At 45.8% G+C, this 27,340-nt stretch overlaps 1 protein-coding gene across 1 annotated transcript; it reads left to right on the forward strand.

Annotated features, from left to right (window-relative positions):
• The first annotated feature begins 4,321 nt into the window (after positions 1–4,321).
• On the forward strand, positions 4,322–27,321 carry LOC106748228. Its single transcript, XM_014626554.1, has 11 exons — positions 4,322–4,729; positions 5,762–6,092; positions 15,216–15,527; positions 16,094–16,318; positions 16,959–17,267; positions 17,705–18,004; positions 18,721–19,026; positions 19,391–19,693; positions 25,939–26,092; positions 26,171–26,331; positions 26,653–27,321. Exons 2-11 carry the CDS (start codon positions 6,023–6,025, stop codon positions 26,988–26,990), a joined length of 2,478 nt encoding a protein of 825 aa, XP_014482040.1. The 5' UTR covers positions 4,322–4,729; positions 5,762–6,022; the 3' UTR covers positions 26,991–27,321.
• Positions 27,322–27,340: the final 19 nt, after the last annotated feature.

The raw sequence follows: 27,340 nt of genomic DNA on the forward strand, positions 1-27,340 counted from the left end.
CTCCGGCGGTGCGCGTCCTCCGTTCCGGATCCTCGGGATAGTTATTGTCCGACGTATCGGCAAAGTGGAACGATCGCGTGGAATTAGAAATCGGCCGGAAATTTTCGGAGCGAATCCCAGCTCTCAGAAGCAGCTGCAGCCGCGACTGAAAATTCGGACATCGCGTGACTCAGGCGCATGAGTCGCGAGCGCGATGACTAACGCTGTTATTTCCATTGAGTAATTGGCGATCCGAGCCTCGGGGACCGACAGAATTCTTTCTTTCAGTTTCCATTCAATATTATATTCCATATCTACCTCTATCTTTGTACGTAAACTTCTTTCCTATTGTTTACTCATGTCGACTTCTCTTTGAATTTTCGTCATCATTACCCGCTTATCCACTGTTGATTATATTTCTTCTCACTCTTAATCGTTTGCATACTTTTATCTTTAATTTTATCTTCCTTCTTCGTGTTTTTTTTTTCTCTTTTTCTTTCTGACTTATATAAATAATTACTTTTTGCCCTTAAACGGCGTGCCCCAGGATTGTAATAAATGCTGCTCTCTCTTTCTTTCTCTCATCGCGAGCGACATGATATGAACGCACCGGACGGATCGCAGGCAATGGTAGCGCGCTATTAAGCCGATTATATAGCATCAGCCAGGTTCTTCTCCGATATACTTTGACGGTGCGTCGGCACTTATGTCAGATCTCGACCGACAATGAGAAAGCTGCCACACTTGCGCGACTATAATCACGGTATTTGCACACTCGATGACCTTGGAGGTATCCGTGCCGCCCTCGGAGCCTTGAACTTGCACAAACTTGGCAACGGTTCGAGCCGATCTACTTACTCCGTACCGACGAATTAGAGAGCGGCGTGTATTCCCGACATCCTCGCGAACGGTCCCTCGCCTTTTTTGCCCGCGGGGCACAAATTCGCAGACCAAATTCGACGTGTCCCGCGTATGCCGCTAAACACGTGGCCGCTAATTCGTCCGCCGTCATTATCGATCAAACACACCCGTACCGCCGAGAAAGAAACGAGAACGCTATCTCCGACGAGAGTCCCCCCGAGACGTGATTTCTCTCGCGAACGATTTTCCAGCTGCGCCGCTCGATGAAATTTCAACGGACGGATTTTCTCTCTCTTTCTCTACATATATTTATTTTATCATATATTAACTCAATCATATCATGTATCTTATCATGTATTAACTCAATCTTTCCTTTTATACGTATAATTTAATTTAATTTTTTTATACAGCTTATCCTTTTCACGGCTTTATTTTTCTTATTATTTTTTGTTCCCGAATTATCATTTTGTTAACGTATGATCTTTAATTGAACGCGATGTTATTTCTTCCCGACTCCATCGTGCATTTGATTTTTGCTCGGAGGGCTCGCCCTGGAGTGAAATAAACGCCGTTCTCTCTCCATCGAGCGCTCCGCGTCCTCTCACGCGACGCGTTATTATTTAATCGTCACGCACAACGTCTCGTAATGAAAGTCCCGTTATCGCGTTAATGTTCCGTGACCGCAAATGCACATTGTTGTGCCTCGCGGGGATGAACATTATCCGCGCGGAGAATATCGACGCGCTCCGATCGAGGAGAGATGGCCGCGCATCCGGTTACGCGCGATATTCTTTCGCGGCATAGCGGAGGGCAAGATTCGATCGCATTACTCCGTTTCCGGATGCGTGCTGCGTCCCATTAGACTAAATACCCCCCTCCTTTCCTCGGAACCGTTCGAAAAATCGTATCGTAGATCGCGCGCGCGCGCGCACTGCTCGCTCGATTAATCCCCGCGAATCGCTCGACGGTGATATCATAGTAAACATCAGCCAACGGTAACATTACAGCAATGTTATAATGAAAGAAAGTGCTATATTTAAAGAAATATTTCTTAAGGAATATTGGAATATTTTACTTGGAATTATTTTACTTGGATTAAGTGAACATCCCTTATAGCGTAGCACACTGAAAGGAAAGTGCTACATTCAAGTAATATTTACTTAACCCTTTAAGTACTGAATTATTTTGAGATTTTTATGCCCATGGGACGGATTTAATTTGTCGCTATATGGATTAATGTGTAAAAGTAATACATTTTATGCCCAAGTAAGCAAATGACGAGTCTCACTCGTCAAATGTACCGAAAGAGTTAATCTAAATAAAATAATTATTCCGATACGCTCCTCAACAAATCTCTCTTAAGGAGTATTGGAATATTTTACTTGGAATTATTTTACTTGGATTAAGTGAACATCCCTTATAGCGTGGCACACTGAAAGAAAAGTGTTACATTCAAGTAATATTTACTTAATCTGAATAAAATAATTATTCCGATACGCTCCTCAACAAATATCTACATGAATGTAACACTTTTTTCTTTTAGTGTATAATTTCTCATTCGACAATGTAATTGTTTTATGCAAGTCGCAAGTGCAATTTTTCCATTTGGAACACGCGATCGTCGGTGCGGCCGATGCGAAAGTTGCGCAGTTTTGTGGCAGTGTCAATCCGCGCGGGTCGTTCATTACACCGATTGATTTCACCGATTCGGGACACACGCACAGTTGATTTATCGTCGGTTCGTTTCTCTTCGTTTCTTTGAAAACGCGGTGTAACGTATGTGTGATAATACATGCTAACGTCGTACAAAACGAATAATACGAAAATTAAAGCGCACTCTCCGTTTCCTTACGTTCTCGTACCGACAGCGGGACACCGGTAAGATATTAATGTTTGTACATGGTGATCGTGAGGTGTTATAAGAAAAAAGAAAACATTTTAATTTGCTTCGCGCCTTATACATATTTACTGTAAGTGATAATTATTGCTAGTTGTTTACTATAAATAAGAACGTATCACTTGTGTATCAGTTAAATTGCTACATTAAAGTGTTGTTATTATACTCGTTGAAATCGTGTCACGATCCACTTACTCATCAATCCTGCAATTTTGGATTATAATGTCCCTTCGATCGTTCTAATCATAACCTGAGATGTCTTATTGGATTATTCATTATTGCTTTACATCAGTATCTACGAAAGTTCTCAAATTTCCTGCCGGAATTTAATATTACGTTTTTACGCACGTTATATTCTCCTAATACCAAAACGTAAAACAGGTATTACTTTCATGAATTTCTCTTTTTTTTTCAATTTTCACGTTTTAGTAGGTGAATATAATGAACGAGGAGGTATCACAATTTTCCGGCGGGAATTTGAACATTTTAGCAAATTTGTCTTTCCCGCCAATTTTTCATATTTTGGTATCAGAGGAATATAATGAGCAAAGAGGTATTACGAATTCCCGGCAGGGATTTGGAAATTTTCATGAATTTCTCAGTCAATTTTCAACGTTTTGGTATCAGGAAAATACAATGAGCGAGGAGATATTACGAGCCTCCGGCGGGAACTTGAAAATGTTCACGAATTTCATTTTGACACAAATCGACGCAACCATCATTTTCTCTTTATTCCGTATTCAATGAGTAACAAAGGATGTAGTAAAACAAGTCGACACTTGTGTTACTGAATGGAAAGCACCTAATCTAGCTATTATATATCCAATATTTCATATGGATTCACACGAGTTCCCTTGGATTCCCATTGGAAACCACTTGAAAATTCTCAAATGGGTAGGTAGCGGCGTTAGACGTTAGAAAAATACATTACCTCGCAGCTAAACGCCGGCGTGGTTCAATACCAGAGTAGTTGATATTTACTAGGATTTTTCACCGAGGCATTGTTGAGCTACGCGATCAAGCTGTCGCGATATCCGAGTCATCGACTCCGTTGCAGGCGAATATTTCTTTAGGGTGCAGTGCCGACGACGACGATGTCGAAATCCGTCTCGTCCGAACGTTCCGTCCTCCAGTCGCGTGACACCTCTGGTCGAAGAGTACCGCTCGGCACAAGGCCGCGCGCTATCCTCTCGCGAAGCCGTCGATAACATCCGCGCGGCGATTTCTGTGCCGCGAAGCGACTCCCGTCTCTCGTAAAAGCCGTTTAACGAGTGAGAGAGAGAGAGAGAGAGAAGCGGGTCTGCTTAGGAATGTCTCGTCGGGCGGATACACCTTATCGCGACTCGTCTTTCGCGAGGAGCTATCCCCTTGGAAGGTATCCACCGTCAGGTGGGAGGTGGAGTCACAGGTGACGAGTCTCGGTAGAGTCCTCGTCGGTGGATAGGGTAAGGTAGGGGTCCCTCTGGCTCCCACGGCACGCACGTACCTCAGGTAACACCGGCCCCTCCACTCGGCCGCGTTAGAACGCGGCGGCCGCCGAGCATCGTCCGCCTACGGCAGTTGCAATCGGCGCACCAGCGAGCACGCGCCTCGACAGTCCGCGCGCGCCGGATTCACCGCACACACAGGATCCGTGACGGATCGCAGGGCCCCCCCGCGAGCACCCTGCCTGCTGGACGCGATCTCATCGTCGGGAACGTCCGGGAGTTTTGGCGGGACCGAAGCGAGATCCGCGGTCTCGAAGTCGCGCCCGGCGACTCACCTGCCTACTCATATGCGACAGATGCCTCGCGAGGACACCCGTGCGATCGTGCGAACGAGCAATCTCCAAGTGTTTCCTTCCGTTGTACCCACGTAACCGCTCGGCTCGTGACACTCGGATGATTGTACGCACCGGTCGTTAGGGCGGAAGCTCTCCTTCGTTCTCTCCTCTTACGATCGCTCGAGATCGAGCCAGGGAGCGAGTGTTCCGCGAGTTGACGGATCATACCAGTGAGTAATGATAGGACGTAACGCGTGTTTGAGTAACCGATCGATTCTGAATTTTCGAATGAGCTTTCCCAGTGGTTCCACGGCGAATAATCGATCTCGAAACCAGGAGCCAGGAGAAATATCGATAATTAGTTGGTGCTCGGAGAGATCTTGTGAGATCTTTGTAAACGACTTTTACTATGCACGATGCAACGTATACGGGGAAAATATTGCGGTATAAAGTTATCAGAATATTTTATAGTGCTGCACCGCGCCGGAATTATGGCGGAAATTGCGGTATATGTTGTAATTTTTTAGTAATGCAACCGACGATTACAACACGCATAATAATTTCAGTCATAATTCCGGCATGGTCCAATATCACAAAATTTGGCGGTAATTTCTACTACGATATTTTCCCCGTGTTCTTAGGACTAGAAATTCTGTTTCCTTCGACCAAAACGGCATCCGGTTTATTCTCATTATCGTATTAATTCAACCGATCCTTTCTCTTCATGTGAGTATCTTTATTAGAATAAAAAGTCGTTCCTGCAATTAGCCAACGACGAAAAGTTTTCAGACGAAAAGTACCCGGGAAAGTAGAAAACACCTAGATTATGTTCCGATAGGGATTAAGATATTTCGTTGATTACTTCATACTTCATTATTAATCGACGCATCTTCGACAAAAAATCGATCGAATGCAAGACGACAATTCCGAACGCGTTTGCGAAATATTCGGTACACGTACACCGAGAGAAAAATATAATTATTTTCGTGGGCAATAATATCCTTTCTTCATTTTAACCACCATTTTAAAAGGGCCAAGGAAACTATTTTTTCTAGTAAGTGTATATTGTTTAGTATTAGTGATAACAACCTTACGCGCATGTGCTATTATTTTCGTTGAATATTTCGGGTTGGAATAAAAAAAAGGGAAGATATTGTCGTCCCCGAAAATAACTATATTGTGTGGTCACAACGACGACGGTTGTGATGTCGCGCCGAGGACCATTCGAGCGTCTCTCATCTTCTTTCCGTTGTCCATTTAAGATCCGTCCGAGGAACGTGCGACAGATCTCGCGAGCGCGTGACATCGCCGAGAACGAGAGCGTGGTGTATCCGTCAGCTGAGGTCAGGTAGTGACCAGGTGGAAATTCACGGAAGGTAGACACTAGAAAGGGGGAGCAGCGCGCCCTTAACACGCGTAATCGCTCGACGGGTGCACGCGAGCAAGCGTCTCGGCGGTGCACGTGCGCCAGGACGCTCCAGGACTCGGTCTCGTCGCCCGTGATAAATGCGCGGCCGTCGCGGATGACGTCCCGCGCCTTCTCCAAGATGATGGTCACCTGGATCACCTTGCTGGCCCTTGGCGTCTGCCACGGTGAGTACGCGAGAGATCTCCGTTGGTGCACGGTTGGAAAGAAAATTAGTATCAATTCGGGACTCGTATTCTTATATACAGGGTGTCCCGCTATAAACAGCCGCTCCCTTTTATCTTCTAAATGAAAAAAGATAGATCACAATAAATATGCATATTAAATTGCGTGATTTTAAGCGAGCTCTATCGCGAGCATGGTGGTTGTTGGTAAAAATTATTCTCGAATAATAAAAATGCGATCTTTTTCCGTGGAACTACATATATACGTAGATCGTAATAATACATGGAAAAAGTCTTAAGTCAATGAGAGATATTTTTATATATATAAGAGGCAAGAATAGGGATAAGCAAGAATATTGAAATATTACAATACTTTTTCGGAAACGAGTTCCCTCACTGAACCACTGTTTGCTCTTTGCTAACTGAATCGTAAAAGAAATCTCGTGACCGTTTAGAAACGTATACGTCGCGAAACAATGTTGACTTCTGAATGACACAAATATCTCGTCGATTTCACTCAACTCGCGGCGATATGATTTCTACGTTCCGGCATAAATCACTTATTCGCTGATTAACATAACTGAATGACGGCAGCGAGATCAACTATGATCGAATTAATATTGAAGCGTAGATTGTGACAAGCATACGTGAGAAAGAACAATAAGAAAAGGAGGACACTTGGGGCAGGACCTGTCCTAAATTTCTAGATAATCTGAATTGAAATGCTAGCCTCAATAATTCACGGCTATCTCCGAACATTGCGCTAATCGTTCGCGGCGTTCCCAGGAAAGCAAGCTTGAATTACGGTTTGGACAAGGCTCGTTATCACCTCTAAGTTACGAGCGATCATTTGCATTCTAATTGGCGCTCTCCCGATATAGTTTCCGATCGAAACGTAACATCGTAAAACAGCGAGTTTAAGACGATCGATACTTATTTCCAAACGGGGCTGTGTAAATCGACGGCCCGCACGGACGGAGGCCACCCGTCGCGGTAACGACAGAATTTCGATTAATCGCATCGACGAAAATTACTTACGTAATTGGACGATTACAAGGATTCGCGGTGAAGATTAAAGCATTACGTAACGCAGGATGCGCCGTTCTGCGCACGTAGTTCCTGAAAATTCTTTTCTTCTCTCCGCTCGACGACAGGTGTACCGGCGGCTCTGTAAGTGTGCCATGTTAGAAGGCGATCGAATAATCTAGCGTGTCTTCCGAGTCATCGAGAGCAACGCTAATCAACCGATCGTTTCTCCAAGTTTAACGTTCGCCGTCTTTCGGTTTTGTTTCTCGCACACGGTCTTAGAATCTCTATTTTTTCGCTCGCTCGCCGCTCACTTTGCCGTCGTTCACCGCGGTCAGTCTTAAAACAGAGTTCACTTGAAATCGAACGAATCCATCTATAATACAAACATATCGAAACTTGAGATTCTTTCGTAGCGTGTAATTATCACATCCGATGATCTCGGTAGACATTGTGCGAAAAGAAGGGCAACGTTACCGGCGTTCAACATTTTTCCCGGTTTTCCAAGGTCATCTTCAAGATTACATAATTCCAATGTTTGCGGGAAATTACGTCGAACAGTGATTCGTCTAATTGGCTGCTATCTAAGAATGTCAACAGGCGGTAAGAAACAATGGTAAACAACGTATCCTGTGTGTGTAGAACGCGGAATCAATATGCCACGAGTCGTTTTTACGACTCCGGAGGCCTCAACCCCGCCAAGGGCCGCGTACAGCCTTAGACCGTCATACCAAGATTGCATTCGAAATCACTGTCGCGAGGGCACCTCGTGTGGGACGCGAGGCGACGCAATTTTCATACACAACGTTTGCGCCGTGATGAATGTGCGCGGGAAATGCGCTGTCCGAAAATTTCATCGGTGGAAGCAGCGGAGAAAGCATTTCGATATCGCGCGAGTCTTCTACGCGCTTCGATGGATTCACCTTGGCAGTGAAACCAGCTCGAGGCGAGTCTCTCGCGCGCGCGCGATCTGCGTTTCGGGATCTCTTTTCTCCTTCTCTACGTTCACCAGGTACGACGATTGCATTTCATTAACGAGTTCGCCAGCACGCCAACGGAGCGGGCGACGCGCCGTACGAAAATTGAGGACCAATTTCGCAGGAATGCTCCTTTCGATTCGAAAATCATCCTCTCGGTGCTCTTTTACATCGTCTCGACTTTCACACTTATCAATTTAACGCATTACATCATCTTACCGCATTACAGCTGTAATGATAATTTATAATCGTGAGATTTTCGTTGCGTTAAGAAATCACGATCAATGTCCGATAATACAATCGTGATTTTATAGGAAAGATCATTCAAGCGATCACTCAAGAGAGGAAAAATCAAAGACGAAGGTCGGCCGTAAGTTTAACAATCCGAACGGTCATTGCAGTTAGAATCCCGACGGATTCACTTTCGTCGCGCGCGTCGTCGGAATAACAAATCGGCGATTTTCGCTGCGCGTTAAAGGCGAAGCGAAATCATGCCGAGATCTTTCACGCGGTGTCGGAATCAGAGCGAAACGCATCGTCAGAGCGGCCGCGATCTCTTCGTCGCTTCTCCGCGAAGGTTTAACCGCCCTCGTAAGAGCGAGCCGGATAAACAACTTCACACGGACGAAGATACTCCAGTGAGGTTACAAATCAGACGCCACTTTCGGTCGAGAAGTCAAAGATGCCCGGACTTGAGAGACTCCGAGTGTTCCTCCGATCGACGGGGCGTCGTGACGATATCGCGGGGAAAAAAATCGTCACTCCCTCCACGTAAAACACGGAGGGACTCTGGTGAACGAAGCGCATCTCGCGCGGTGAGGAATTCGTACGAATTCCGGCTCTCTCCCATCGGCGCGCACCTACCTACCCTTCCCTACCACACGTGTTTGCATTCCAGCGCGATGTTTCACTAAATGCACGCATTGCACCGGGTTTAACCACCCTCCGGAGGGAGAACCAGTTCTTTCGGAGCGCCGGGAGCGCCGCGCCGAGACAACGCTATCGCGTGCTTTACGAGGAGGCATGGAAAAAGGAGCGGCGAGAGTCCGCGCCGAAACTCACGTTGAATGGCTTGCGATTATCATTCCAGCATCGACGCTTAGTACAAAGAGCCGCCCCTGAGAGAGGCCCTGTTCTATACATCAATTATCGTCATTATTCCCATTCTTTTCGGCGACGTGAAAGCGACGACGGCCGGCGAACCTTCGTTTCGGCTGAAAAATCCACCTTTCCGAAATTTGCATCGTATAAGTATGGAAGCGAGAAAACAGCCAGCGAATGCGGTATCGCAAGGCAAATATTTTCACAGACGAAATCGTCGCGCGTGCGACGGCGCGCCGCGATGTTTTTGCGGAAAAATGATTAGACGGTCGCGGAATAATGAGGTAAATGACGCGCCTGCGACTGCTACCCAGGTATTGCTTGAGTAACCTGGACATCGGGAATAGCAAGCGCCGATTAACCGAACGCGCCAGTAGATCGAGCAAGCCGTTTCACTGTCGACACACAGACCGCGACCGTTGCTCTCTCGACACTCGCTGGGGTCGCCAGAAATTTTCAATCACATCGTGCCCGGATATTCATGGCTGCTGATTATTCGAGAAAACAATATTTCAAGTGTTATTCAAACGCAGCGGCATTTGGAACGTAAAACAAATTTACGTGAATGGAACGCCATTGTTAATTTGGTGAAATAACACGCCGGTCGAAATTACATCCTGAATTTAAATTAATTAATTATCCTGTGTTTATCACAGGATAAAGCAATTAAAATCAAAACTTAGCTCTTATTTCCGTCATGTGCTAAACGTTAATCCCAGGTGGGAAGTAACGTCAAAACAACATCAAAATGATGGAAAATGATCGAAAAATCAGTTTTTCAAATCATTTTGATGTTATTTCAACGTCGTTTCGATGTCATCGTCACTTTCCGTCCTGGGAATCAAAAGGGAGCTTGATATTTAATTTTTGCAGAGAAGATACCGCTGTGTTTGAATGACACTAAAATATTTTAATCGAGATTATAAGCTTACTCGTAAGATCGAAAATTACATAAACTCTAATAACAACAGTAGGATCATAGGCCGATATTCATAGATTTTATATTCACAGATTTTATCTTTCAGTTCGACTCAAGTTCGTTTTCAGATACTTGGATCGTTTCATCGGCTACGAAACATTTGAAGATCAACTTGTCTTAGATATAAGATCTTACTTTGAATATTGCCCATAACGGCTCTAATTAAAACGGTTTCGACCTTACGTGCGAGGCTGAGAAACGCATAATTTCCGATCTCGGGAAGGCATACATGACGCCGTGTGTACACTCGCGAGCCATGCGATTTATATCATACATAATGGCACACATAAATTACCCGCGGCTCGCGTGCGTCCACTTCGCTCTCTGACGCGCGTTAAACGATCGAACAAGCGGAATTAATCTCCTCGATACACTGAATTTTTCCGCGCTTTCATCCGTCGCGTTTGATAGCGCTCGCATAAATCTCGCGCCGGGGACGATGTTCGTCTTCTCTCGGTCGGAACGATGAAGGTAACTTCCCCCGCGACTGGAAGTTGCGACGTTTTTGCGGACGACGCGAGTTGGATAATCGCCGACGGAGGAGAGTCGAGTCGAGCAAGTTCAACGGATCGGCCAAACGCATAATCGTAGGTGCGCGGTATTTCATAACGATACCGGCGAAAATGGTGGCGCGCGCCGGCGATTAACATAAAGTAACGAGCCGAGTCCTGCGGACGAAGGATGCATTCTTGCATATCCTTGACACGATCCGCGGCTCTCTCGCGTCAGGCTCGCGTCTCGCCGTTTACGGAATTCTCAGGTTTCAAGGCGTCAATGTCGTCGTCGTCGTGTAAATATAAAAAATGGACGTGCGCATACCTCGGCACGGAGTCAGCCGGGCGTGAAGAAACGACAGAGAGGAGCAGCGAGAGAGAGAGAGAGAGAGAGAGAGAGAAGCAAATCCGTTAATTATTATTCCAGGTTCTGAAAAAAACGGCGTCCTGTAATAAAGACAATTATAGTATTGGCAGCAGAGAAAGAGAAAAAAAATTAAAGAGAAAGAGAGCAAAAAAGGACAAGAGTTAAATAAGATTACATCAGTGCATGGCATATCAAATGCAAGCGATGAAGGTCGCGGAGGAAGCGTGTAAAAATAATTTCGCGAGCGGAAACAAACGTGAGATGGCGATGAATCTTCGGCCGTCGGTCGTAACGGTGCGATCGATTGATATTCGCGGCGAGTCGATCCGTCGACAGGAAACCGAAGGGCTCCGTCGATCAACCGTGTGCATTTCCGAGGTTGATCGCGGAGAAGGGAAACTAAAACGGAAACGTATATACGTAAAACGAGGCACCGAACGTAGTCTTAAATAGGGAGAGACTATTGAGAGAGGAAGGCATCTCGTCGATGACGTCGAATGCTTCGCAGGAAATGGCTGACGCAGTAAGATTAATCGTAGAATTTGAATGACTTTCCAGTGATAAATCTTGGGTTTGGACCGAGGATACTTTTCGCATCTTCCTTGTAGTGTTGAATGAATGGGACACTTCCTCGAAGGGAACTTCATCCGCGACTGACCGAGATAGTAAAAGGCGTGGTAATTCATAAATATTACGAAATAATACGCTTGCGGTAACATTGTGAAAAACTTGACGAATACCTTCTTTGCAATTTCCGTTTTATCTCCAGACAATTCTGCAGTTGTTTTACATTAAAAGCAAAAAGGCTACATTCAAGTGAGTATTCGCTAAGAAGTTTCGGAGGATTATCTTACTCGAATTACGTAAAATAATTACTCCGATATTCCTTAGCGATATATAATTGCTCCAATGGTAAAATAATTACTTTAATATTCCTTAGCAAAATATTTACTCGAACACTTTTACTTTCAGTATTGTTCAGAATTGATTTCTCAAGTTGATCAACAATCTTTACAATAACGATAAAGCGATCCCAAGAGGCGGCCATAACGATTTATTAATAACGTTTTCGCGTTATCAATAACGTGATATAATTTTTACGTATTCGATTTTCAATCATCACAAGAACGAGTTAGTTACGTTTAACGTTGTTGCTACTGCGCCACCCGCCGTAACAATTAATAATCTCCGCAATTACCAGTTAAACATCCACGTTAATCAACACCGGAAGATAACTCACGCATAGATAACTGCTTAAAGCACGCACATTTTCTGACTCATGCACGTTGACGATTTGCATTCTCTTTAACGATCTTTCGTATCGCGGAAATAATAGAATTGGTGATGTTGGTGGGATTAGATCCGCGGGAAAATCTCGCGGTAAAATTCTTAACACACACACACACACACACACACACTTCCTTATTCGAAAGAGGTATTATTCAGGGTGTCTGACGTAAGCCATCCGTCATACACTTGTAGTTTAGGTTAATGTGCAAATAAAAAAGTCCTCTGACACTTTGCAAACAACCGCGGGAAATTTGGGATATACTTGTGGATTGGATCATTCTGAGCAGAAAATATCATCTTGCAGAGAAGCACGCAAAAATGTTCGAGTCATTAATTAAGCCTCTCTATGCATGGCCATTTTCGATAATGAATTTTACTTGAAACTCGACGTGGTTGTTCGCAAAATGGTAGAGGACTCTTTCATTCACATTGCCCTAAACTACAATATAATATGACGGATGGGACGGCTTGCGTCGGACACCCTGTATGTATAGAAACTGGCAATTCTCGGGTTTGTTGCCGCATATTGCCTCAATCTCACTTCTAATTCTTCGCCGATGATTCACTTATAGTCGGCATTTTAATCGAGTCAATCTTATCGCGAAGTATCTCCGACTTTTCCTCCTACCAATTTCTCGCGTTGTATTTAGCTTTCTTTTCGCCGACATTATCACCTTCACCGCGGCTACATCGCGTTTCGCGAGAAAAGCCGAGACGAATCGATCAAAAGAGACAAGATCGAGTCGGTCTCGAATGAATCGCGATCACGTCGGACTCTCTATTCGCGGGTTAACGACCCCGTCTCACTCGTGTTCTTAATTATTGAGCGAGATTCATTACGACGACCTCCGATCCTCTCTCTCTTTCTCCTCCTCGCTGGCCAATCGATCCCACCTGACTACGTGTCTCATCTACGGCCGACGGTCTTGGGATGAGAAATTCCATCGTTGCGCTATTAGTCACGGCTTCCTGCCGTTCCGCCCTCCCGAAAAACGAATTCGGGACGCGTCTCGATCGAGCGGAGCTTAGAGCGAATATCAGGCCTTTAATCGAGCGTGCCGACAACCCGCCGAACCCGACGTTCAATCCGATCGGCGTGTATCTGCTGAAGAAAGTGTACGAAAGTTAGCCGTAACTCGGTGGAATGTGCGCGCTTCCTCCGCCCGAAAATCCCCGGCCGGATCGATCGCGCTCTATCAAGTGAGCGGGAAAGTTCGACACCGGCGCGATAACTTCGTCTCCAATTTTCCTTCAATCTCACTTTAACATTCGCGTCGACAAGCCGAGTCGATCGAATGGCAGCTCACTGCGTGTCGCTGCTCTTGCGAAATTGCTCGAACAACACGTAGCTCCTAAAGGCGTTCTTTAAACGTCTAAAAGACGTCTTCGCGAAGAAACCGTCTCAGTGTTAACGGGGAAGTCTGCGAGGGGATTCCCGCGATCGGCCTAATCGATCCGCACGTAACACCGTAAAACCGTACGCCGATCAGTGTGTCAATGTAAAGTGGAGACGACCTTCCAGTGTCAGCGACCACTGCGCTCGTCTCGACGACAATACCAAGGACCAACTTCGGACAAGTAATCGCGCGCGTACTACATACCCGTCATGTAGAAAGCGTACGATCGCAGGGACGCTTTGTCTTCGACGCTTCAGCGATCCGCGATTTTCCAAATTTTTTTTAGAAATCCCCGCGTTTCGCCATTGTATTGTTGTTACGAATCCTCGCGCGGAACTCGCCGATTGAAAACGATTCGAGAGTGTATCGTTTCTTTTCCTCCTTCTTTTCTCGCGAGCGGATGATGAAGCGGTAAGAAATCTGGTGTATTTAAAACGACCCGCTAAAGTGTCGCGTTACGCTAACACGGGGAACGCGTTAAGAAGCATGCGAATGTATGCAGAAAGAAGGATCGTTGAGCTTTGATTATGGAAGCATGAATTTTTCACTTTTATCTTACATTTTTAATATTCCCCTATAGACATCTCGGGTGTGTCAGTTTTCGGGCCTAGTTTTTCGAATCCTTGTACGTCTCGGAAAATAGAAATGTGCAAGGAAATATGTAATAACTTTCATAAGACTACCGTATATTTTGGTAGGGAAGTGTTCACACCTATGCGCGCATAAATGTGAATTTTACACTTTTCAATAAGGCTTTAAAGCCTAAAAACAAAATGGTCGGCTTCATGTTTAAATAACAAAATCGGCCGCGAATCGGCCGTATTATTAAGAATTCCCACGGTCGTAGAAATTTATTCGCAGCCCACCATTAACTGAAAAGATTACGATTTTATTTACTTATCCTATCGGCGTGCTTACACTATTCGAGACAAAATAATCCGCACATTTAGGCACGCTTCAGCGCTGCGCCGTGCATTCATAACTCGCACACGGTTACGTAAGTTCGACCGTTTCCGCACACAGTTGCGGGTACACGGAAACGTTACTTTTGCTTTTGAAGACGATTCTCACTGTCTATCGATCCGACCCTGATTGTATCCGCACGCGGTGACAGACGCGCGGCGCAAGGTGATTGTCTACGTGACGGCCGTAGCTTCCTGCCCATCGTGTCCCACATATCCGTTCGCTCAAGTTCTCCTTCGCGCCGTGTCTTCTCCGCCGCGAAATTTCCCGGTCGCGTTTTCACCGATTTTCCCCGACGGTCCGCAAGACCCGTCTTCGCCTCTTTGCTACATTTCAACCCATCGATTACCTTTATCCGCCATTTTAACCGAGCAGTATTCTCTCTCTTTCCTCCGTTTCCTCCTTGAAATATATCACTGGTGCCTTTACTCGCTGAAGAAGGTCATCTTCATAATCGAGTATACGCTCGAAATAGCGAGCAAACGAAGAGGTAGCGTTGAATGATTTACGATTACACTTATCTGATACGTAGGGCTTCCCGTGGCCGACGATAGTCCCGTCGACAAGAGCACGATCGGTGACGCCGCAAATGTCGCGGAAGAGACCGCCGTTCCTGAAACGAAGGGCCATTCCATGGACGACGTAATGCCAGGGACGAAGCCGCCGCCTACCTCCGTGGTGTTCGTCGACGTCCCGGAGCACACGGAAACCGAGCTCGGCTCGTCCGTGCTGTTGGCATGCCGGACCGGCAATCCTGTGGCCGAGTGCCAGTGGTCCTGGCAGCCATTGCCGCCGGTTCACCTGCCGCTTCCGGACGTCAGTGAAAGCCCGCCGATTTCTACGAGTAAGCACCGACCGTTTCCGCCGCTTGATCCTCCGCGAACTTTTACGAACCCCTTCGTACCTACGCTATCTTCGTATCCGAAAACCTTCGGAAGGAGAAATCGATTTTTTCGTGATATCATCGTAACGCATGCTTTTGCATAATCAACAAGTTAACTTAATTCTGACCTAACTTTCAATTATGTTAGTTTGATTTCGAGAAGTTTTAACTTAACAAAGTTCGTTATATGAGCCGGTATTTTTTTTTAATTTATTTAAAAATAATAGTTACTCCGATTACAGTACAGTCGATCGATTTGTCGCGTTAGATTAACCATTAGATGATATATACTTGCCAAACATCATCTCTCCTTCGATACGAAAAACATACCTTTCTCCTCCCGTTTAATATAAGAAGATCGCAGCGAATCGTCGCGGTCATTGTTGAAATTCGTTCGTGCGACAAAAATACTCTTATTGACGGCTTATCTCTCCATGCTGGATATCGAAGGCATTAATCATCCGTAATTTCTGTAACTACGCGCTGAATATTTATCGGAGCGGTTCGCGATCCATCGGTGATTTCAGCCACGGCGATCTCATCGATCTCGACTACGGCGACTCCCACGACCCACCCGCTGCCAGTACGACAGTTTCCAGCGTTCGGGAATAATAGCAACGATTGCTCGGTGAGATTCTCTAGCACCAAGCACGAGCAAACGGGATACTGGACCTGCGCGGCGAGAGTCTCCACGAAAGATCCTTTCACCAGCACCGAACCGGCCAAGCTCGGCATTATCAATGCTAATCATGGTAGGGCATGTTTTATTTTTAAAACCTTTGCTCACTACGACCGCACGATAATTTCGACCGACCAAACTGAATTATCGTACTTTAGCTAAATTTCTATGACCTCGCGCCATCTTTTCACCGTATCTCGGATATTTTTATCGAGAAGAGGCTGTATATCGCATATGTACGATACAATGTATATATATTTTTTACATCGAGTTTCTTTCTCTCTCTTTCTCTCTCTCTCTCTCGATCGATCGGTCGATCAGTTTGAACATTTGACAAAGCATCACGCTATCGCTTTTTACCTTTTCGTCGTGTACTTTCTCATATTTTGAGAAATAGCGAATAATCGCGATATATTTACGCAGTTGCGCCTCGGTTGGCCTCGAATTCTTCGTGACAAAACACGCTTGCTGTTTGTCTCCGTCACTCGCACCCACTGTCACAATATTTCCCGTATCAAGAACGACGCGAGATGCCACTCGTCACTCGTCATATTGACGAATGTCTCGATACACGTCTGCCTAAAGATTAATTATTTAACATTGTCCGATGCTTTAAGGATACTCCTATTGTACGTATATATGCGATCGTGCGAGGTAAAAGGCGTTGCATAAGAACTATCGGAGAATGCAACCGGTGCATTCGTATCTTCCAGGCATCCTCATTACGTTCACGAAGCATGAAAATATCATCGAGGTGCCGGCGGGATCCTCGGCGCAGATAATGTGCCAGACGAAGTCGCCGGTTCGGGAATGCCAATGGTCCTGGCGACAACTGAACCAGTCGCAGCCCTGGAACCTCGACGTGAAATCGTTTCCAGCCTTCGGTAACGACAGCACGGAATGCAGTATCAAGTTCAAGAACGTCCTGCCTGAGCAGGAAGGCTACTGGACTTGCGGTGCGCGAATCGACCCGAATTCCTCCTTCACCCAGTCGACTCCCGTCCGATTTCTCATATCGGAAGGTATCGTTGTTTCTTCTTTTTCCACTTCATCGCTCTTTCGCATTTGCAATAACGATCATTTCGGTTCGCTTATTCAAATCAGCCGAATTTCACTTCTCTTCGATGAAGTTCACATTTTTGAAGAAAGAATATATCCTCCTTTCGACTACTTTGTCACGAGAATGTTCCTCGTTAAGGATAAATATCATTTGGAGGAAGAAAAAAGTAAACCGAGTGATCGCTTCTCTTGCCAGTAAAATCATATTTTTCTCTGTCACGCGAGAGATCGATAGTTAAATATTTTACCTTTTCACATCACGTTTTTTTCACACTCGCCGGCGAGAAGTATCACAATTTCATTATCCGACGCTTTATCCGGTATCGCACACTCGGCGTCACACACAGAGTAGCTCGGACGATCGAAAAACCCACCGAGAGCTTTCGTTTCCCTTTTATAGTCGAGTTCGTGCAGCTGTCGCGCGGAGTACAGGTTGCTGCCGGCGAGTCGGTCTTTCTGAGGTGCCTGGCGAACAAGCCGGTGGTACAGTGCGAGTGGTCGTGGAGGGCGTCGAACTCGAGCAAGGAACCGCTGCTGGTTAAGAAGTTCGGCCCGAACAAGGACGCCGAGCACGATTGTTCCGTGCGATTCAAGAACATACTGTACGAGGAGGAAGGACTGTGGACCTGCGGGGTCCGTTTGACACCCGACGGCATCTTGCACACTGCTCCTGCGGCCACTGTCAGCCTCCTGCCCACTGGTATGCGATGGCATTTCATTCGGAAACTGCCTTTACGACCCCTCTGTCGTTTCATTCGATCGTTGTTGCCTTATCGCGAGTATCGTTGAAAAGCACACAAATTAGACCCTACCCGACGAACGGGTAAACGTGGTTTTGATTTAAGGAAACAAAATCTCCGGTTTATAGCGAAAAGCGTTGTTGGCGACAGCGATGAAATTTAATTGGCGCGATTAAGTCATTCCGCCGTTTCGGAAAATAGAAATTAATGCTCCTAACAAATCTATTCGCTTCCCGAGCAGATTTTTCTTGCCGTCCCAGTAGTAACGATTTGCTGTGTCGGCGGAATATTTTTCTCCGTGCACGAATCAAATTTGATTTTTACACGTGGGAATTCTGTTCGATCAAAACGCGTTTGACTCGTTGTTCATTATCACGCGAATTCTCTTCGCCGTGCGGTTTCCACGATTTGATATTCTCTCAGAGCGAAAAGCGTACACCTCGTTCTCTAATTACGTTTCCGGCTCCTTTAACGATCAATTACGGGAATTTAACCGATAATCGGTGGAACGCTTTATCGTTGCTCATTTATCGTTGAGAGTTTCTCCGAACGAGTGCTCGCGTTTTCTACGTGCTCCGACAAAGAGAAAGAAAAAGAGGCCGCGTTATCCGCTTGCTTCGTGTCTCGTCCGTCATTCTGTTATCGCTCGAGTCGTTATCACGTCGACTAATTCCAGCTAAGGTGAGTTTCGCCCAAGTGCCAACGGACACGGCGGTGCTGGTAGGCACGGAGGCTACGTTGAAATGCGTCACCAGCAGCCGCGTGGAGAAATGCGCCTGGAGCTGGAGGCCGCTCCACAGCAGCGACCCTGAGATCGTCGTCGAGGAGTTCCCAAGTAGCGGCGACCTCGGTCGCGACTGCTCGCTGCATCTTCCGCATGCGTACACGGAGAAGCAGGGTCATTGGGGCTGCCAGGTGTCGATCGCGTCGCTCAACACCGTCCTGACGTCGCCGCCCGTCAAGCTCACGGTTTTCGAGCAAGGTGAGCGCGTCCAACGGCACCCTGACTCTCACTCTCGAAAGTTCCTGGAGTGGAGTCTCACGCAAGTCGAGTGAAAAGTATTTTCTCTCTCGCTAGGGAAAATAGCGCCGCTCGAAACCGCAAGTGAGTGGATGTTCCACTCAAGCTTGGAGTGGATTACCACCATACGCGTTTCAGTCGACTCGAACGCTTCCGACAGTGAGGATCGGTCAGATTCGCTCTTCACGCGAAAATACTCACTCGACTGTTCGAAATTGACTCCACTACGAGCGAAAGATCCGAGTGATTCGCTCTGGGAAAGTTCGAGAGAGCGCCTGTTTTCCCGTTCAGCGCGCTCGTGTCACCGCGACGATTCTTCTTCCAGACGAGGTGAAGTTCTCGGAGCTGTCGCAGGACATCCAGATCTCGTCCGGCGGCAGCGTCCTGCTGCGCTGCGTGACGTCCTCGGCGGTGGAGCAGTGCCGTTGGTCCCTCACGCCGGTGAACTCCAACACCACGGTGGTGGTGAAGCAGTTCCCAGCGGCCGGGAACGAGGCGCGGGACTGCAGCGTCCGTCTCAGCCACGCTCTCGCCGAGCAGGAGGGACTGTGGACCTGCGGCGCCAGGATACGCGGCCGGCAGAACTACACGGACGCGCCGCCCGCGAAACTGAGCCTCCTCGAGCCAGGTATCGTCGAGTAGCTCGGCCTAAGACGATCTAGCGCCGCCACGGTGAAGGGTGGAGCACGGCGATCATCGCGGTAAACGCTTCTGTTGCGTCGACTGAATCTCCAGCCGCAATTGGGGCTAATCTTCTTCATTCAATAACAATGTTATCGGCAAATATCAAGTGACAGTAACCGTTGCTCATTATTTCCCACTCGGCAACGTGAATGCGAGTATATGACACGAGTCGTGCGGGAAATTACGACTAACAATTGTGTTACTCGCTGTTCGCATAGTAGCGTTTATTAATGCGATCAGGGTAAATCCGGACTGTGAAACTTTTTATTATCATGCCATTTTTAGCTTTCCGCAAACACACGTAACCGTCGAAATTGTCGATAGTCAGATCCACTACAGCTAGAATTATCATACGATCGGCGTCGTGTATCATCCCTGGATGAAAAATTACACGATTTTCCGTTTCTTATAAAGGGACCCGTAAGATTGAAAATCGTATAAGTAACTTTAATTGTAATTATAAGATTATATTAATTTTAATTTTCTAAGACGGTTCTGACGGCTTATGCGCACCATATGTGAGGCTGAAAATCGTGTAAGACTGGAAATCATGTAATTTTCGATCCAGGGAATGATAGAGCGTAAACGACGCCAACTGTACTTCCCAAGTGGAGTAAAAGTCAGGATGACGTGAAAATATCATTTTTTATATGACTTTTTCCTCCACTTTAGCTGGATAATCGAATTACGGTACTACACGGTATTGTTTTTCAAATATCAGTTTCATTGAATCAAGAAGATTGACTCCAATTACGCGCACTGTTGGACATCCTACTTGATACAACGGGAGTTTCATTTCCGTGTGGAGATCTTCGTTCTCTCCAGATATCGTGCTCGCGCGGAACGGATGCGTATCGCGAGCCAGCGGTAACGTCCCATCAAGGTTTGCTTTCTACAATTACCTGGATCTGGTGGGGGAGTCTGATCCATCCGATCCTGAAACGCCCGAAACGGACGGTCATTTTGTCACGCCACATCGCGCCTCATCGAGCTCACCGATCGTTTCATCGCACAAGATACCGTGGGAAAGACCTCGCGCGCCCCAAGGATCTCGCGTACGCGTGCCATCGCGTGCGGAAGGACTTTGTGTCCTTTGGCACCGGTCAGAAGTCTGCTTCATAAAACTCGGCGAATTTGACCGGCGACGAGAGACGGCAGCTTCGGAAAACGCGTCTTTCTCTTGTTTTCTTTTCCCTTCCGTTTCTTAAATCTGCAGATTTTCCGCCCTTCGTCCTTAAATTGCCATAAAGGTGCACAGCCGTTCTTACGTCAAATCTTCGATCGCCCTCCTGTCGAGTTTTCACCGATCGATCGGAATCGTTATCTACGGTAGCGTTACCGTAAGTAATCCGTAGAGCACACGTGTGTGTCGTAAATTTTAGAATCAGTGATTTATTTGACAAATAAGAGACCTTAATGGAATGACTGACTTGTAATTTTTCGAGACGATATTTTGCGTCCTAAATCTTTGTCTAAATTATCATCTTTTTTACCTTTATTTTTTTATTACACACAGCGGTTTGTCATCGATCACGAAGAGGAACGGCTTTTCAGTACTCCAGACACAAGACGGTTATTATGCATTATTTAAGACAAAGACTTGAGGGAGAAAATATCTCGAATTGATGTCAGCCATTCCGCTCAGGCCCCAACCAAGCCGCGCACTTAAGGCGAGCCGCGCGTGAACTTTGCACCCGTCGTCGCCCGAGCGTGTACTTTAGTGTAGACCATGGATTCGCAATTATTTGCGATCTACGGTAAACACATCGGACGAAGCCTCGCGGCATGAGCATCGATTGGACGACCTCGTGTCGCGGTAAACCGAAACTTCACGCTCCCAAGATGCTCTTCTTCATCAAGCCGTATCGGAGATTCCATTTTACCAAAACAGACCATTTTCAACTAGTTTGCTTCTCGGACCCGTGCGAAAAAAAAACAAAACTACAAGAATACGAAAAAATAATTGGTATACTATTGAAAAATTCCACACTTTATCCGAGGGACGTTTCTCCTACAGATATTTTGGGATATCGCGATAACCGATATTCTAAATTCTCAAGAGAGTCTCAATATTTATTGGACATCTAGCAGATAGTAGTTTTTTTCGTATTCTTGTTATTTTCCGTACGCATCTCTGATATCTCTCCACGATAAGGCTGATCGGCCGTCACGTTACTCATGGAGCCGATAGGTATTACGGTATAAGGTTGTCTCTCGTCGTCCAATCGAAAGACAAAGCGTGCATAACTCATCATCCCACATTTGTGTATCCCGAGTGGCGAGAATCCGTGCTCGATACCCGCGATGGAAAGCCAATCGGCCAGGATTCGCGCGCGCGCACGGCGAAAGTGAAAGTACCGATCTCGACGATCGATCCTCGCTGAGCGTCCCGAAGACTGTTGTTGTAGGTGGGATATGGCAGACTCTTTGCACGTTAAATAAGTTTCATATCGTTAAATTAACAGCCCGCGTGATTACGCTAAGATCCGCTAGGAAAACAACCGCGATCGGGTTTTTCATTGTGACCGTCGTAAAATGTCATGCGAGAGCAACGTTGCTAGTTGGGGCTTCGGCAGAATGGCTGAATTGAAATCTCAAGACAATGTCGCTATGCCCTAAATCCATGTCTAAATTATCACTTTTTTATCTTTTTTCATCAATTATACACCGGTTGTCATCAGTCACTTTTCACTTTAAGACTCCAACGAAAAAAAAAAAATTCGTATCAATTCAAGATTTGTATTTTCAAGTTGATACAATTTTTAGTTTGAAGATATCATTTTTTCTATCTGATATTTCTTTTCTCTCAATTCATGAAAATTCTTCTTGAATAAGCGGAACATGATATTTTTCGCGTAACTGTACAGAATTTCTTCGTGTAAACACGAATTTTATCTTCGTATAAAATGATGTACTATTGCTTATACAGGAGTCTTGAATTGAGGCTAATTTTTTTTCCACGTTCTCAGATAGCGCAGATTTCTGCAAGGCTCTCTAAAAAATGACTGAAAAATATAAAACGGCTTTCGAGTGTCATTAAGACACCTTTTAGAAATTTGTGCTGACACAAGACGCTCAGCGGGTTACATAAAAGAGAAATTCAAGGCATAAAACGGTTATCTTGATAAATCAGCCATTCTGGCCCTTCCGACTCCTCCGTCCCTACGTTACGTTCTCTCGCTGCTTTCAGCGCGCGAGAGGTCCCATCTAAGGATGCCGAGTTTTGCGTTCCGTCTGAACGTCGGGCAAGATTTCCTTTTTTTTATTTTTGTACATTTCTTTTCAGTCGACGAGCACCCTCACGATGTAACCAACACGTCGAGCCACACATCTCCCATTATTGTCAAACACTCGTCATTCAACGATGTCATTCACTCCATCTTATTTATGTTCTTAACGGCGAGATTATGCTCGAACGATTTTGCATTTAGCGTAGCTAATAGTCGCTCTAGATAAGACAGAGCGCGCGAATCGATCGCGCTAGAATTATAACGGTCGTCCCTTTACGCGGGGAAACACTTTGGACGGAAGTATCTTTCGCAACAAAAGCAAACTTGACCTGTGACGAAGTTATCTTCGAATTTCTAGATCATAGAAGATGATATTAAGATCGAGCGATTCTCACGTCGAACTTCTCATCCGGACGACTTATCCGAGAGATCCCAAAGTAAATCACCTGCAATTGAATAACAATTGCGCGACATGGCTTGTATCGTCTCGTTCGGTTCTATCGATGATCACGGACGATGATCGTTTCTTCCGGAAGTTTAGTTGTCCCGGGACGACTCTTTTAATACGTACATATCTCGAGCAATTTGCGGACGATGACAGGCCGGATTCGACGGTTTTATTTTCCCCAAGACGAAAGGTTGCTTGAACGTCGTAATAAATACTCGAATAACAGGAGAAATTCGCACGAGCACACCGCGTTTCTTCCATTATGTCTCGTGTATTATTTATTACCGAAAGCGCTCACCCCTCCCCCCCTTCTTCAATTTAACATCGCGATTATCCGTTCGCGTTTCGTCGTCTAGCTCGAGGCTGATCCTTGGCACCACGCGTCCGTCACGAATACTTCATTATTACTCACCGATTATAGCCGTTACTACATTTAATGCTAAGTAGACAATTTTTAGAGTTAAGGCGTTTAGCGTCCGGAAAATTCATGTTCGCGACGAGTAACGTTCGCTCAGCTCGTTGCTCGATGAAGGCTGCGTTCGGAAAGTACCATCCTGAGGATAGAGCAAGGTAGAGTGAATGGTGATGGAGGTAGGTTTCACTCCGGGAAAAGATCAGTCCAAAATCAAGAATAGATATTCTCATAAATCAGCGAGAATATTATGAAAATATCCTCTTAGAAGACCTTTTATTCTTGATCTTTCATTGAATTCGTGTCGATGCAAGGTATCACTCAAGAGTAAAATTCCTCGAAGAATATTATATAGTATTCTTGCTTATGTATGAGAATATCTATTCTTGATTGAAAAACTGTCTTCCCGAGGTGCGCCCAGTAATTGTTTCCGAACATCACCGTTGTCACGGTACATCTCGTGCAGCATTCCTTTCTTTCGAACGGCGCGAGCTTCGACGGGTGCACCTAAGTGTAGAATTTCCGAGCACAGCCTAACGAAGCAAAGGCCGCATCGCTTCCGCGATTCTGGTGAGACGCGTGTCATCGCTTGATGTACTTCAACCCACACACGCTCTCTCCCACGACTTCACTCCCCGCACACTTTCGTGTATCGATTTAATGCAGCGTAAAATTCATCCATACACAGTTGGATCATAGGGCGATTGCTCTCATAAAGAATCAAGGCTTTGCCGTCAGAAGTGTGATCGAACTCGAGCAGCGACTTACTCGCGGAGCGTATGAATCTTCATGTGCCATTAAGTATCGCTAAGTCCCCGCGCCAAGTATCCGCGCGTTCTCGAGCGTTGTGAGAAGAGCGCTCCGAGATGCTGTAAGCTGTTTTTGTCCATAAATAAATAATAGTGTGCGAAAACGTCACTGCGGCCTCCTCATTTCCATCATTCCGGACTGACACCCAGACAGCATAAGTGTTTGTTTAAAATGTCTCGGAGACATCCCGCGAAGACATCTAAAGCAAATATATATATATATATAATTATATATGAAATATTTTTTAACGGCGAGCTTCTCTCAAAATTCTAATGTGTGTATTTCAAAGCTATTATCGAGAAAATATTCTTTGTTGAATGATAATTGTTATTTGAAAGAAGGAAGTAACTAAGTAATCACTTTTCTCAGCAGTAGAAAGCTATGTTTCTCCGTGTAAAATGTCCTTCGGACATTTATGCTGTATGGATAGATGACTGTCTGCACTCGAAACTCCATTCGCTTGGAGAAGCTTGGAAGAAACCTGGAAGAACCTGTCAAGCGTGACGGGCTGCCATGATCGGAACGGATCTTGAACACGTGCACGAAGCGAATCTCGACGGTTCACTCGAGATGTCTCGAAACGAGACATCGCGTGCGCTAGTTTCTCAGAAGGCTGTTAATCTTACGGAAGAATCCGAGTAGTCGTCGGTTCGATCAAGTGACTGTCGATGTTGGATCGTAGTATTTGAAAAAACTAATCGAACTGCTGCTTTCACATTCCCGGGATATCAGTGTGTCGCGATATTTCCTTCCACGGAAACAGATACGCGAACCTCCGACGAATCTGGCGCCCGGGATGTTTCCTTCCGAGGGCGACACATGCGATTAACACACGCGAAATCGGCGCTGCACGCTCTAACGCGATTCTAGCACTCTTATCAAGTCACAAAAGTCATCGATGCACAAGCGAATGGTGGTTGGTAGCCGAGATGGCTCGCTCATCGGATAATCCGCACCGAAGATCTTGAGTGGGACGATGGAAAAGATTTACGAGAAAAGGATGGGTTTTTACTCTCGAGAGGAGTTCACGTTTCTTGACGAGGTTCGCGTTGTATCGACGAATGCTCGTGAATTTAACGCGGAGAAATGCTCGAATTATACACAGAGATTTGATTCAGAATTGCAATATCCTCGAGACAAAGCACACTGTATGGGAGATTTCCCGGCGAGAAAATAAACGAGTAAACATGAAATCGTGCAGATCCGCAGCCGCAGCCCGGGGCTGCGAACCTGTCGAGAGGAAAGCGAGTTAATTTCGATAACGATCAACGGACATCGGTCATTTTTAGAGCCGGTCATGGTCGCGGTTTGGGCCGCGCCTCATCAGATGGTTACTCTCGCGTGTAGAGTCGGATCCGCATCGTCCGAGGTCGAATGCCACTGGATACACGCTCCGAACGTTCACATACACCAGAACTCGAGCAAGCTCGCGAAGAAGACGAGGTAACGCGCGTTATGCGCCCTATCGCCGTAATGCGCCCGGTCTTATTCACCTCACTTCCCGTTTCTATCGCGGCGCAGGCACAACGTGCAAATGGATTACGCCACGGGCATGTGTAAACTGGTCTTCAAGCCGGATCACTCCGACCTGGGACAATGGACCTGCAGGTTTACCCTCGCCAACGAGAACGCCGAGATCGAGATAGGAAGCGCTACGCTTGTTCTGCTGAATACTTTGGCAGGTTCGCTGCAAAATACGTTCGTTAGAAAATCTTACTTGTTCGTAGAGAAGAAGAGGTGGTATTATATAATCCCTCCCCATTACATACATATTTACATTTTGCCCAATAATTTTGTCCACAATCAAGATTTGACGATGGAAACTTAAGGATTTGTTAAAATGTTGTTTACACACACACACACACACACACACGATCGATTCTAGACTGAAGTTGTGAAATATTGATTAAGGAAGATTATAATACCTATACAAGAGAGGAGCCACCTTCTTCTCTATCGATCCGACGATAATTATAATCCAACGTTCCTCTTGTGTCGTACAGATGAGAAACTGGGATGGATCGTGGGTGCTCTAACCGCCATGATCCTGTTCCTGATGATTATAGTCGTGGTGCTGGTGGTGTGCAAGGCGCGTATTTTTATCCGCAAGACACCGGAGATCCTGGAAACCTTACCCTCAGGTGAAAGAAAACGGAGCGCAACATGTTACGACAATAGATACGCTGAGAACTCGGGGAAGATAGATTTTCCATTTTCGACCGTAGAGAACAGTGTTGCGTCGAGTATCGACAGCATCCTGCCGAATCGAAGTCCGCGCGTTCACAATCGCGCGGAGAAGATTCGTAGGACGGCCAAGGTGTATGAGAACGATGGACTGTAACGCGTGATTTTTGCTGATACGAGACGTTTCATCGCTTGTGTATCAGAGAAAGTAAAAAAACGTGGATGTAAGAGAAAATATGAGAAAGGAAAGGCATCCCAAATAACATTAAAACGTCCAAAGACGTCTCTTAGACATATACGTTATTTGGAACGCACTTACTTCGGTTTTGGAAACAGCTACGAAAGAAAGTGAATATTTTATACACAAATTTTTATAGGAATTTTTTAAATTTTTTATGAATGTAATATCACATAATTAGTACATATTACACATAATACAGATACTGTGCTCTTTTGCGATTTTCCATAGTTTTAATTCTGTGTGAGTTAGTATGTAAGGATACACAA

This window comes from Dinoponera quadriceps, unplaced genomic scaffold (genome assembly GCF_001313825.1).
Source record: "Dinoponera quadriceps isolate SergipeBrazil2010 unplaced genomic scaffold, ASM131382v1 scaffold2600, whole genome shotgun sequence".
Classification (NCBI taxonomy): domain Eukaryota; kingdom Metazoa; phylum Arthropoda; class Insecta; order Hymenoptera; family Formicidae; genus Dinoponera; species Dinoponera quadriceps.

Bases quoted from the DNA above. Each gene is read 5' to 3' on its own strand.
- LOC106748228 (XM_014626554.1), top strand. From the start codon at position 6,023: ATGACGTCCCGCGCCTTCTCCAAGATGATGGTCACCTGGATCACCTTG. The intron at 15,528-16,093 runs GTAAGCACCGAC...CGGTGATTTCAG, and splicing joins AAGCCCGCCGATTTCTACGA to CCACGGCGATCTCATCGATC. The intron at 19,027-19,390 runs GTGAGCGCGTCC...TTCTTCTTCCAG, and splicing joins GCTCACGGTTTTCGAGCAAG to ACGAGGTGAAGTTCTCGGAG.